Raw genomic sequence first — 14,876 nt, 5'->3', positions numbered from 1 at the left:
GACAGAGAGAGAGAGACAGACAGAGACAGAGAGACAGAGAGACACACAGAGACAGAGACAGAGAGAGACAGAGAGAGACACAGAGAGAGATGCAGAGAAAGGGAGATAGAGAGAGACAGAGACAGAGAGACAAAGACATTGGCAGAGCCAGAGAGAGAGGAGGGAAGGAAGGAAAGATGGAAGGAAGGAAGGAAGAAAGAGAGAGAGGGAGGGAGAGACAGAGAGAAGGAGGAAGGAAGGTAGATCAATTTCTTTTATTGAAAAATGGGTGTAAGACATGCAGACCCTTACTCTATTAGTGACTGGAGCTTTCTTATTCCTAGGTGGTTCACTGAGCACTGTATGATTTGGCTTAAAAGAGTTTGGTATCTATAGGCTGATAACTTAGTTTGAGGACAACATAGGCCAGAGATCCAGGGTTGCTGGGTTTCAGTGGAGGGATGCTTCCTTCCTGATTGGGCAGCAGCTATGATGGGAACAATGCTAGACTTGGAGTCAAGACAGCCCGAGTTTGAATCTTGCCTTAGACAGGGTTGTTGGGGGGGGGTGTCAAATGAGGTAACAAATTCCTTGCAAACCCTAAAGCTATATGCCTAATTATTATCATTCCCTTGCATTCAGAATGTTTTCCCCCCAGACATGTTTATTTTCTCCTGCTGTTCATTTTTCTTTTCTCCTTTTCTCCTCAGCATCCTTCACTGCATGGAGAAGAGCTCCCCTGGGGATTCCCTGAAGACTTTCCGCTGTTCTGTTTGCAATACATCCCTGAGCTCAGAATCGAGGTTTTGTGTCTGAGTTGTTGGCCTCCTGGCTCTCCTGTCCTTGCTGAACAGTCTTTGCATGCCTCTTTTGCGCTTCGTAGGCTGTGATGGCACATGGTCAGACAGCCTAAGCCCTTTTCTGCTCATCTGCTTTAGGTAATGCATGCAGCCTGAGGCCTTGGGAGGCTCCCACACGGGGCCTACTCCTCAGGCCTACTGGGAGGCTGAGTTTGGTGGGCCGTTCTTCACTGTTTCCCTTCGCCTCTCCATCCCCTCTTTTACTGACTCCCATTCTAGTTTGCAGCAGCACAGAGAGGCATGCCGAGGGGACCCCCAATTCATCTGCAAGGCCGAGGGCTGTGGAAAGAGATTCAGAAGTAAAGACACACTGAAAAAACACAAGGAAAACATTCATGCCGGTAAGCTAAAATGGGATCTGCCCTTTTCTTGGGGGACATCAATTCTGGAGGTCTCACCGATCTGCTTTCCATTGTCCACCTCAGTGGGGGAGTTGGTCTCCTCATTATCCTTCCCACCACTATGGGGTCCTGGAAGTCATTGTTTTCATTTTGTTTGCTTAGATCCATTATTTCTCGCTGATGTTGATTTAGGCAGTTTCAAGATCTCTCCCGGGAGATGACCAGTCTAGGGAGGTAGTGGGTTCCCCTTCATTGAAAATCTTCAAGAAAAGCTTGCATGATCACTAATTGTCTGTGTTGTAGGAGGGTTTCTTGTTTAAGTGTGGGGCATCCTAGGTCCCTTCTGAGGACTCTCTCAAATTTGTCCTCCTGTAGGTTTTGGAACTGAAAAAGCAATTTACTGTTCTATGGTTGAATTTAATGGACATTTAGCTAATTACCTTGACAATGAGGCAACTTAAGAATTAAAAATTGGAATGACAGTTTTAATGCTCCCGTGATAACAAGGAAGCTTGGTATGAATAGGTTGGAAACCATTTTTTAAAAGTTTTAGTTATTTTTCAGTCACATCCAACTCTTCGTGACCCCATTTGGGGTTTTCTTGGCAAAGATACTAGAGCTGTTTGCCATTTCCTTCTCCAGCTCTTTTTACAGATGAGAAAACTGAGGGAAATGGGGTTAAGTTGGGTTACATAGCCAGTAAGTGTTTGAGGCCAGATTTGAACTCAGAAAGATGAATTTTCCTGACTCCAGGACCGACATTCTATCCACTGTGCTACCTAGGTAGTTATCACTACCCGACAATTGCACTGGAAACATGTGACTCTCCAAGAGATGGCTGACTAGAGAGCTTGGCTCCTCAAGTAGAGAGAGAAAGGGGGTAATCAACAGCTAGCCCACTTGCTCTGTTGATAATCACTCCATGTTAGAGGCATCTAGGTGATACAACGGATAGAGCACTGGCTTTGAAGTCATGAAGACGAGTTCAAGAAACAGCCTAAGACACTTCCTAGCTGTGTGACGGTAGGCAAGCCATTTAAACCTCTATCTACCTCAGTTTTACAGCCTGTAAAATGAGTATAATAACAATACCTACCTCTCAAGGTTATTTTGAAGATCAAATAATATTTTTATAAAGCACTTAGCACAGTGCCTGAAGCATAGTAGCTTCTGAAAAAAATGCTTCTTTCCTTCCGTCCATCAAGAGTTGGAGGAAGATTCCCAGGACAGAGTTTCTGCTTCAAATGCTAAAACACTGATTGGCTGCTTTTATTAATCTATGATTGTTTTTCCCCGGGGTGTCAATGACTAAGTCTTTCTCTAATGACATCCATCAAACTATTGCTCCTGAGTGCATATGCGCACAAGGCAGCTACCTAGCAATTGAGTTAAAGTCAGGAGCATTATGAATTCTGTCTCAAACACTTACTAGCTCTGTGACCTTGGGCTAGTCACTTAATTTCTCTGTCCGTCAGTTTCCTTATCTCTATAATTCGGATAGTGATAGTAGTAGTAGTAGTAGTGGTAGCAGTAGTAGTAGTGGTAGTAGTAGTAGTAGTAGTAGTAGTAGTAGTAGTAGTGGTTGGTAGTAGTAGTAAATAGTATTTTAATATAATTCTTTAATGCTTGCAAAACGCTTTTACTAACTTGATTTAATTTACTCCTCAGAACAACCTTGGGAAGTAGGTGCTATCGTTGTCCCCAATTTAGAGACTGAGAGACATCAAGAGAAGTACCCAGATTCACGATGCTAGCGTCTGAGGCTAGATTTGAACTCAGCTTTTCTTTTCTTGAAGTCTAGTGTTCCCTAGCTGCCTTGTACAAAGTGGTACCTTCCTCTCATGTGGCTGTCGTAGCAAATGAGATAACATACGTGAAGGTAGCCATAAATGGAATGGCTGCCTTGGGCCATGGTGGGTTCCCACTCACTTGGAGTCTTCAAGCAATGGCCACTTGATATAATCCTTCGTTAGGTATATTGTAATGGGGGTTCCTTTTTCAGTCGGAGTTCAGTAAGAGACTAGGTCTGGGTTCATTAACCTTCCTCTGTGTGATGTAGAGCCACTTTTGCCATCTGGTAAAGTTTATGGACCCCTTCTGAGGATAAAGAAATACGAAAATGTTAATATACATACATATACACATATGTAATTGAAGGAAATACTAAATTTCAGTTAGAGGTTAGTGAAAATCAAGTTGCATTTTCTGCCACCCAAATTCATGGACCCTCAAATCCATACACTTTCCTTTATGCCCCAGACTAAGAACTTCTGGACTAGATGGTTCCTGAGATCCCTTATAAGACGTTCCTTACTCTGATCCATTTTTATGTATCTTCTGTAGAAGCGACGTGACTATGCCTTCCATAATGTGGATCCTAGCCCAGCCACACCTTCTGCTACCATGTAATTCTTGTCCATATTCTCCCAAAGGAATTCCATGGAGGAGCCACTCAGTGTACTGGAGCCTTCCTCTATCTCTTTTTCTTATTTTTCAATTATCATTTCAATGTAGAAACTACTCTAGAAATGCCATCATCTGGAGCCAGGATTTTTAAACAGACCTATTTAAATGACGTGTCTTGGAATAAAGGAGCTTCATGGATGTCATAGTCTAAAATAAACTTGAAACACTGGTAAAAGTACAAATCTAAATAAATTATGTATGTATATATATATATATATGCATATATATATATATATATATATATATATATATATATTTCTCTATTAGAGAAAAAAAGAAGGGTTATTCATCTGGATTAGGACCTTTCACTAGTTTTATGAATTATCATGACAATTGATATTTGTCTGGCAGATTCAAATATTTTGTGATTGTTCTGCACAAATTGCCCCCCCCCCCATTTTTTCTGGTTCCAAATTTTCAGTGTGATTTGGTCATGTGATGTTTGGAATTAATGGCTTCAAGAATTTGTGTTTTCAGCAGCTATTTAATAATGTTTTTAGATTTTATGAATATGAACTTTTGCACACAAAGGCAAAAAAAAATAGGTCTAGCCTTTAAGGTCACTTTTTATGTATTTCTAACTTATTCTGTGAATTGTGTCTATGATTACATTTTGTAAGTTTTAACCATTAGGTAAAATGTTGGTCTGAAGTCAATTGCCACTTAGACTGTAATGATTATCATAATAGCCACCATTTTCCAAGGTTTTGAAGTTGGCAAAGCACTTCCTATGTAATGTCTAAGTTGATCTTCACATTAACCCTGTGAAGTAGGCCCTCTAGTTATCATTCCCACCCTGCAGATAAGAAGTTACATGACTTATCTGTGTTTGACCACTTTTGAAATGTCAGAAGGAGGATTTTGATCCAGGCCTCTCCTGAATCCCAAGCCAGCACTTTTTCAAATATATCACAGTACTTGTATCTAATGACAAAAATAACACAGAACTTCCATATAAATTAATATTGTAATATATTTTTAAAATCCTTACTCTGTCTGTGTATGTATATATATATATATATATATATATATATATATATAGAAACAAAAAAAATGTTTTCAGATGAAATTAGAGCAGTTTAAGATAGAAAATGAACTATGGCATAACTATAAAGATAAGACACTTTGTAAAGGATGTAGGCTGATGAATAATTTGCTTAGGGGGCAGACGAATAACTTTTATTCACTAAAAAACTTATGTAACTATAAAGATGCCTAATTTTAAGAGTCTAAAATATGGCAGAGGACCATTTGAGAACTCAAGGCATTTTGATCCTTTAGCTTATTTGCATATAACTGTTTAAATATCTAAGCAAATAAGACTCAAATGAGAAATTGTATAACAATTTGAAGACTAAAGGGTGATTAAATAGGACTGTTGATTTTATAAGGCAAAATTTTTGAGTTGTTACTTCCTAAATGGAAGATGAGTCAATGCCAGCAAACTAATTTAAGACATTAAAAGATAAAGGAGAATTTTACTGAAGAGATTAAAAAACCCAGCAAAAGTAAAATGACTCAGCTGTGTGTGTGTGTGTGTGTGTGTGCATGAAAATTAGCTGTCATGGAGGCATATAAAGAAACAAGTAGCAGGAATAGTTAGCTGACAAGAAGGCTTTGCTAGTTTCTGATTAGCTGAAGATAGACTCTAGTTGCACTGTTGCTGAATTTTGTGGCTTCTATAATTCACAAGGTATTTAGAAATGTCTTAAATATGTATTTTAGACATGAAAGGTTGAGCAATCCTAAAGATAACCAATTGGCCCAGGTGTATTATGTAGGGATGGGCACTGGACCTGGTATTTCATTGGTATTGGGAACTCCAGGATGGGGACATTCTCTTTATCAATGCAGGTTGGCACCTTCTTCATGTGGTGAAGAGTTGCTGACTTTGCCCTGGTCAGTTCCAATAAGCATCAAAGGCAGGTCTTAATCATAGGTTTTCCTGGCTCTGCGGCCGGCTCTGTAACCACTAGACTGGACTGATTCTCTGGGGGAATTGCACAGCTACTGGAAACATAGGGAATGTTAAATTAAGTTTCCTTAATAAGCCCATGGTTGTATTTGTTTCTGATTCAGGAAACTCCAGGAAGAAGCTTATGTGTACAGTATGCAGTAAGAAGTGTTCTTCATCATCGACTCTTCAGGAGCACCGGAAGGTTGGTAAGACTGAGGATGAGACTCCTTAGGTTTTGATTTCACTGTGATAACTCTGAGACCTTGGGAGCATTCAGCGCTCATACCAACGTGTGAGCTAAAAGAAAAACCAAAAACCCCAAACAAAAACAAACCAGAAAACAAAGAAACAAAAAGCCCTGTTTATTAATAATGATTGTATATGTTCTAGGAAAGGAATGATAAATTTGAAAAGAAAATTATCATGTCAGAATCTTTTCAAATTGTGAATTGGTGTGCAAGCCAATTAAAAACTAAATTAACAAGAAATAAAATTTCATATTGATAGAAAGTTTTATGATCGAATTAACAGCCCACTGAGGATGATAGAAAGCACTTCAGAAGGCATTTGGTTCAACATTCTCCTCTCATGTCTTCCTGCCCCCCAACCCTCATAATGAGGACTCGTTAACTTTTTCAAGGTCACAGGGACCATAAGTGACAAAAATAGCATTTGAATTCAGGTTCTCTGACTCTATCCAAATTCAGTTCTCTCTTTTTAAATATATTTAAAAAATGATCAAACTTTCATTTTTTCCTCCCCCTCCCACTAATTGGGGAGAAAGAAAAAGAAAACTCTTGTAACAAAATGCATAGTCAAGCAAAATCAGTTCCTCATGTTGGCCACGTCCCTAAATGTGTGGCTCTTTCTATGCAATTAGTCCATTACTAAAGGTACTAGTCCTCTCCATCAGGAGGTGGCTAGCATTCTTCATCTCTGGTCCTCTGGAATTTTGATTAATCATTGCATCCCTCAGAGTTCTTGAGTCTTTCAGAATTGTTCACTTCTCTAAATTGCAGACCAGTGAATGAATGGCATTGATAGAGAAAGTTCTCTCAGAGAGCTACCAATGCCAATAAAATCATAGTTCTGGGCCCTGTCTATGATTTAGTAGAAAAGTCCTATGCCCCTGAGGTAGGTAGGATTTCTGACTTATCCAGGGACACGTAATGTCAGGGGCAGGATTTGACCCTAGATCTCCCTGATTTCAAGCCCAGCACTCTATCCAAGACCCCATACTATCTTTTTTTTTTGGCAGAAAATATGACAGAAAAAAACTTTATTCCTTAGTAATACGTACAAAACTTATCTTACTGATTTTTCATATTAAAAATATGCTTTGAAAATGAGTTCATGTGATTATTTAGTCAGAAATATTAGCAGATGATGTCATTAGGGCTTAGTTTTATCAGTCCCACAGGAAGGGCTCATAAAATTAACTTTCTGTCTACCCCCACACCCCATAGTGCAGGAGATCTAGTTTCCTAAACTGATACCCTGTTTATCAGATTGAGCAGAAGCCTTCCATTTCCTCTAATAACCTAATACCAGGGAGGATATGGATGGCATCAGTGAAAGTAAGCAAAATCCAAAGAAGTTTATTTATTTTACTTTTGTTGTGATTCATTAAAGACAAAGCTTCCCTAGTATTTGGTGATGGTTCCAAATTCATTGACAGGTTTTTATACCTCCCCCACCTCCCTCCCCATGTCAAGCTCTGAAAGATCCTAACACGTTAAAGAATATCATAGGATAAATGATCTGGAGGTGGAATTAGGAAACTGAGGCCCCTGGGAATTAAGATCAAATTAAGTGCCCAAGGTCACATGGAGTAAATAAATGGTAGAGCCAGGATTCCCATGCAGGTCCCATGATGCCAAGTCAGCATCCCCCATTCAATTGCACTTTCCCCTGGGGTCACCCTGCTAAGCTGGACTCATCACTGCTAATGGCCATAACAATTCAAGGAGATGATTGGATAGTGTTAAAGCACTGTGCCCTGCTTCAGTGGAGATGCTGCTTACTGATGAACCCAGGCATCTTTTCAAGTATTAGAAGATGACCTGAGTTCAAATCCTCCTCAGACACTTAACAAACTGTGTGCCCCTGGACAAATCACTGAGCCACTCTCATTAATACTTTCCTTGTCTTTAAAATGAGAATAATAATAGCATCTGTCTTACAAGGGTTCTTATAAAGATCAAATCAAATGAGGTTAAAGTTGTAAAATCTTATGAAAGCCTTAAACTACATAAAGGTTAGTAATGATTTCTTATTACTGTCGCTATCATTTTGTCTACCTCTTATGATATTTTCATCGGCCTATAGGTAAAGGACCTACAATTACTGAAAATATTTTTGCTAGAAACGCATTATTCGTAGTACACGCCCAACATATTAATTGGCATTCAGTTTTTGGAACTGTGTTCCAAAAGACATGTTTAACATGATGTTTGTTGATTTTAATTGAATTAAATCAATGAATAGTTAATAAGCATTTATCAAATGCCATGTGCCAACTACCTCACCAGTTATTGGGGATACAAAAGTCAAAATGAAATAGCCTTGGTCCTCAAGGATCTCCTGTCCCATTGAAGTAGCTAATATAGGTCCACATTGTTCATGGGTTGGTAGTGCTTTTATGCCTGCCTCACAGAGTAGTTTTGAAGAAAGTTCTTTGTAAATCTTAAAGCGTTATATAACTATAAGTTATTTTTAATTGTTTTTCCTTCTTGTAAAAAGGAGAATTAATTATTATGAAGAAAAATTTATAACATATATGATTATTATAAACTGAAGTCATAAGATAAATTATCAACTAAGGTTTATAATAATTATTATAATAAATTAAAGTTTAACTATAATTAACGAAAATATACATAGTAAACAACATCGATATAAAGCAAACCAAATAAAATGTAAAATAGAAAATAAAATATAAATAATTCTATAAATATAATTGAGTACAACTAATTATTATGAACTGAAGTTATGTTATAAACTTCTTACTTGCTTCCAATTTAAAATCAATGAGAGGGAAAGGCTAGGCGATCAATTCTGTGATGTGAATAGTAACACTTGATCTCTAAGAGGGATAGAAAGTTTAAAAAAACCAGATTCTGATGCTGCATTTCATTTGTTAATTATTCTAATGAAGAGGAAAGGGTCCAAAGAGATCAATGTAGCTGCAAGGGAAACATTCCAAAGGTCTTAGTGCCAAAAAGGCCAGGTACATTGAGTGGAATCTGGGGCTTATTACCAAGGTTAGGTATAGAAGAAAAAGATGGACCTGGAAGAGTAATATATGAAGGAGAGCGAGGGCCAGAACCTTCTGAATAATGCTAAAGATGACCAAACGGCCTCTTCTAGATATGTTAATAATATTAATAAGAACAGAGTAGGGAGGCGTGCTGCTTTGGGTAGATGATGTAATGGTCCTAGACAGTAGAAAGTGAAATCAAGCTATTGCTTTTCTTTTATCTTATTCATTATCTTGTGATTGGAAAGAGTAGATGTGTTTGAAAGAATATAATCTCCTGGTAGATAAAAAAAGATGATAAGAGGGCACCAAAATGATTTAACTGGGTTCAGGTTTCCTGGCTTGGATAAATTTCATCCCAGAGCAGTGAAAAAAATTGCAGATGTGATCACTGAACCACCGTCAAGAATTCTGAGGAATAGTGAAGAATGGGACAGATGCCTAAAGAATCAGTGCAAGAGAAGGTTGCCTCATTTTTTTTAAACTGGAAGAAAGTTTTTGCAGATAGTAGATGGTGAACTTTATGAGTGCTTTATCAGCACTTTTAAAGGGAGATAGCTGTCAGTTGGAACCAGCCATGAGGTCACCCAAATAAATCATAACCTACTAACCACATTTCGTTTTTGATACTGCGGTAGACTGGGCAGGGGAATCAGTGCATACAATGTTGGTCACATACCTTGTGAATGCCCAGCAAAAAATATCTCTTACAGAAATGCGTAACAACCTTGTAAATAAATGTAGAAATGCAGAAATAATGAACACATCCTTTATCTATCATAAAGCAGTAAAAAATTACAATCAATGTAGGGCTTTTGAAGGTTGGTTTCAAACTTAAGTGGAAATTAATGTAATGCTAAAAAAAATTGGTGTCAAGGAACAAATCATAAAAACAATACATGATTTCATGTAAAATGACAACAATGAGCTCACATACCTAAACTTTTGAAATGCAAAACAAGAAGCCCCTAGGGGAAAACATGCATACATATATATATATATATATGTATATGTATATGTAAATTTTAATTTTTTAATTAATTTATTTAGTTTTAGTTTTCAACATTCACTTCCACAAGATTTTGAGTTCCATATTTTCTCCCCATCTCATCCCTTCCCCCACCCTGAGATGGCATGCATTCTGAATACCCTTTTCTCTAATCTGCCCTCACTTCTATCTGCACCCCACTTCTCTTATTCCCTTCCCCTTCAATTTTCCTGTAGGGCAGTATAGATTTCTATACCCCATTGCCTGTATATCTTATTTCCCAGTTGCATGGGAAAACAATTTTTTTTTTTAACATTTGGAAAACATATATTTCTAAACAAAGAGATAGAAGAGATTGTTGGATTTGGGCACAAAGCAAAACAAATATTTGAAAAGCAACACATTTTTAAAAAAGTGAACAAAATACAAATTTTAAAAGAGATAGATAATAGAACAGAGAGAAAAAATAATAACAATAAAATATTGAATTGAAACTGAAAGAAAGGCCTAGGTTTGGAGAAGTAGAGATAAATTCCATTCAAAATAACTACACAATGGGTAAACTATCTGGGAGTCCAGATACCAGAACATCCACAGAAATTACATTGCAACTATAAAGCTATCATCACAAATGAAGGGAGAGCTAAATAATTGGAGATGTATTAGTTTACATGTTATATAACAATGGCGAAACTTTTTTGTGCCGTTGGCTCACTTTGGCATATCTCCACTAGGAGCTGTTCTTTTAGTCACATGGTTAAATGCCTGTTAACATTTCATTTTGCAGGTCCATGAGATCTTTGAATGTCAGGAATGCAACAAGAAATTTATTACTCCCAATCAGCTAAAACGTCACATGATTACCCATTCAGGTAAGTTACACCCTTTTTCTATTTATATAGCTATTCTTATGGAAGTTTTTTTTTTTAAATCATTTTCAGAAGCTTTGATGACCATTGCAATGCCTTAAATACTTTGGTTTTTGAACCTGGTACTCTCTATCTTGCTGGACTTGGAAATGTAACAACACCTACTTATAGGCTCAGTCCCATATTGAGCCGTACGGGAGTTTTGACCTGCTCCATTTCTGACTTGGACTGATTTGCCCTTTCTGAGACAGTCTCCTCCCTCTGGAAAGCTCACCATAGTAGTGCTGACACCAAGTCTGCTTAGCCCTGCTGCAGTGGCTTCCAACTCCCATGCTCAAGTGATCCCCTAGCCTCAGCTTCCGTAGAAGCAGTAATTGTATTGGGGCACTACCACACTCAGATACTCAGCTGTATGTGTGTCACACACACACACACATATGTATACACATACAAAATTTTTTTTTGAAATGAAAACATTCTAATTAGGCCTGTCTTGGGAATGATTTTGAATTCAATTATTTAAATTACTTTGCTTTTTTATATTTATTTCCTTTGAAAGTTTAGACATCAAAACTTTAATCTTAGTTTTCTTAGAGAATTTATTTTGGTGATGAAGACTATAAACTGAAGTCATTGCTTCGAGGCAGTGACTATTTTGAAAACTAATAAAAAATAATTATTTTAATTGAATGTGAAAGTGTTTAAACTTATATCTGCTTTTACATTTGTTATCGTAAAGCTGTCCCTTTGAAGTGAAGCTCTTTTGGTTTAAGCTAAAAAATCAGAATGTGGTTAAAGAGATGGTTTTGCATAAGACTATGTATTTATGGTCATGTGCCATTACACATCTTTCAGATAATTAGGGTAACCCAAATTTCAATTGCATTTTTTGGTTTGTACATGACTTATTCGATTCTCACAGCATGTCTGTGAGGCAAATGCTACTACTATTCCCATTTTACAGATGATTCAGCTGAGACTGAGAAAAATTTCTTGGCCAGCCCAGTATCATATGCCTACTAAGTATATGAGGACAGATTCAAGCCCAGGTCTTTCTGACTCCAGTTCTAGCACTCTACCTACTATACCATACTGCCTCTTTTAATGTTAATGTGATCTCAGGCTTCACTAGGAGAGACCTAGAGACTCAACATGGGAGGGGAAAGTTCTGCTATATGTCAGTCTGGATCTGATATAATAATAATAGATGACATTTACATAGTGCCTACTATGGGCCAGGCACTGTGCTAAGCACTTTACAATTATTATCTCCCTTGCTCCTTATGACAATTCTATACCCATTTTACAGATGAAGAAACTGAGTAAAACAGAGGTTAAGTGACTTGCCCAGGGTCACACAGCCAATAAGTATTTGACCTCATGTCTTCCTGACTCCAGGCCTGGCTCTGGATCATCTAGCTTCCCTTGAGTGTTTGTTCACTGCATGTGTCAAAGGCACTGATGAACTAGGGATTGTCCAGAGAAGGAGCCAGAATGGACACCAGCCATGAGACCTGGCTGCATGAGGATAAGCTAGAGGAACTGATGAGGCCTAGCATGGAGAGGAGAAAACTTATGGGGAAACATGATGAATGGCATCAGGAATTTGAAGGGCTGCCATGGGGAACAGACAAAAGACTGCTTGGCCTCTTAGGGAAGGGAGGGTGAAATTTGTAGAGAGAGGCAGGCCTAACCTATGCAGTGGTGAAAACCCCAAACCCCAGAGTTAGAACCAGTTGGCCTCTGGGCTTCCATTCTCTGTCCTACACTGATTAGCTCTGAGACCTAGCACAAGTGATTTAACCTTTCTTGGCCTCAGCTTAATAATCTCTATAATACGGGTAGTAATACCTGCAGCCTTCTTAGAGGTGTTGGAAAAATCAAATGAGATAATGTGACCAATGTGTTTTGTAAGCCTTAACGATCTACGGAAATGTCAGCTGTTATTATCAAGGAATAAATTCCAAATAGGGAGAACTATGCCAGTGTGGAATGGGACACCTTGGAAGGAGGAGGTTTCTTACTCATGGGAGGACTTCAAACAAAGGTGGATGGTAAAATCCCATGAGTATATAAAGCTTTTTGAAGAAAGGGATAGTTTCTGTTGTTCTCTGTGTATCCCTGCCACATGGTACTGTTGCTGTGGTTCATTTGTTTCAGTTGTACTTGACTCTTCACCCATTTGAGATTTTCTTAGCAAAGATACTAGAGTGGTTTGCCATTTCCTTCTCTAGTTCACTTTACAGTTGAGGAAACTGAGGCAAAGTTTAGTGACTTGCCCAGGGTCACACAGCCAGCAAGTGTCTGAGGTCAGATTTGAACTCAGGAAGATGAGTCTTCCTGAACCCAGGCCTGGTACTCTATCCACAATGGCACCACCTAGCTGCCCTGACACATAGTAGGAATTTAATAATGGCTCATTGAATGAATGGCCACTAGGTGTCACTGTGGTGTAGTAGATAGAATGATGCTGGACTTGAGTCAGGAAGACGTGAGTTCAAATCTTCATTCAGATACTTGCTAGCTATGTGACACTGGACAAATTTCTCTGGGCCTCAGTTTCTTTATCTGTAAAATGAGGAAATTGGACTCTGATGTCAAAGTCCCTTCCAGTTCTAAATCTATAATCCTAAGAATGTTGAGTGAATGCTGGGCTAGCTGCTGCTGAGGTCCCTGCCAAACCAGAGATTCTCCGATTGCGTAATTAGGTAAACTTATTTGCAATAAATGTAGCTGAGGGAAGGCCTGCTTTTTTGTTTCATCCTGTACTCCTGTATAAACAGGAGATTAAACTTCTCCCCTGCTTTTCTGCAGAAAAACGTCCCTACAACTGTGAGGTTTGTAATAAGTCCTTCAAACGAATCGATCAGGTGGCCGCACACAAAATCATACACAGTGAAGACAAACCTTACAAATGCAAGCTTTGTGGCAAGGGATTTGCCCACAGAAATGTTTACAAGAACCACAAAAAGGTAAAACCTCCACCGTTGTTATTTGCCAGTCTCTCCATCTGAGATCAGCTGTGTTTCTTTTCAAGCACTTGCTAGTGTGTTTGTATTAATGTGAATACAAATGTGTGTGTTTGTGTTAGTGTGCTATTTTGTAAAACAGGGGATGGCAACATTGGAGAAAACTTTCCTGACACTCTTTGTTCCAAAGGCATTCAATATCTTTGTAATAATGCACAAAAAACCGAGTGGCTACACTGGGGTTACAGAAATTTGCAGACTTCCTCTGCTGTCCTGGCATCTCTGTTCTTCTCTTTCTGTGTCATTAGGCTATGTGGGTTGCTCCTGTTCTAAGTAGCTGATGATTTTGTCAGTAGTCAGGGATATCTTCCTCCTGTGGCTACTTCTCCAAGGTTGGAAAGACTTTGAGCATAAGCATGATAGAATATTTCCCATCATCCAATGATCAGTCTCATCAACCTTGAACAATAGATGACGATGAGGTCTTTGGCTAAGAGAGTCCATAGACAAGCCAGTTCTGTTCTCTGAGCCATCATGTCTGAATCTGTAAAATAGGGGGATTGGAGAAGTTGACCTCTAAGGTCCCAAGGAGATCTGGGAGCCTATAAAAGAAGATGACAAGATCATCACACTTTGGACATGGTTCTCCTCTGTGGTAACAAGATGTTGGAAAGCCAACTTTGGCAGGGGTGTGGTGGGGTGGAAATTGTGCTATTGAAATCTTTCTTAATCATGACATCAAACCCACAGTTTACCAATAAACCCTGTCTCCTCATGGCAGGCATAGATTGACTAACAAGAATCATCAATCACCTTTGCTTAATTGCTGGCCATTAACTTAAACTGAGGGAATATACTTTCACAGTTAAAATGGCATCAATGCTGCTTTGGCAGTTACGTGAATACGAAACTCATCTGGCTGGTTTCTTGCCCACCCTCTTGAACTTCCTCATTTTTTTTTTGTCATGAAACTGATACAGTGACATTTACAAGCTTTTCACAGTTTGGTTTATATTATATGTGAGCTGGGAGTGTGATATAGGTTCCTTTCACCATCTCTCAGGCTTTCAGTCATAAATCATGGGAAAGGAATAAGGATGACTCACAGTTGGTAGAAACAATGATACCTGGTATTTCAGGAGCAGAAAGCCAATAGCTTTTCTGTGGTCAACAAATCCATGACCATTG

At 38.5% G+C, this 14,876-nt stretch overlaps 1 protein-coding gene across 1 annotated transcript in view; it reads left to right on the top strand.

Moving 5' to 3' along the window:
- The window catches only part of PRDM5 (PR/SET domain 5), a 181,208-nt gene that overhangs the window by 79,205 nt on the left and 87,127 nt on the right, over nucleotides 1–14,876 (top strand). Inside the window, 5 exon segments of the mRNA XM_021008339.2 lie at nucleotides 690–782; nucleotides 1,059–1,180; nucleotides 5,726–5,805; nucleotides 10,638–10,722; nucleotides 13,534–13,691. Coding sequence (XP_020863998.1) covers nucleotides 690–782; nucleotides 1,059–1,180; nucleotides 5,726–5,805; nucleotides 10,638–10,722; nucleotides 13,534–13,691 — 538 coding nt within the window.

Source organism: Phascolarctos cinereus, unplaced genomic scaffold (genome assembly GCF_003287225.1).
Source record: "Phascolarctos cinereus isolate Bilbo 61053 unplaced genomic scaffold, phaCin_HiC Scaffold_9;HRSCAF=440, whole genome shotgun sequence".
Classification (NCBI taxonomy): Eukaryota; Metazoa; Chordata; class Mammalia; order Diprotodontia; family Phascolarctidae; genus Phascolarctos; species Phascolarctos cinereus.
Note: the sequence above shows the minus strand (reverse complement) of the source record. Positions and strands in the feature narration are given on the sequence as shown.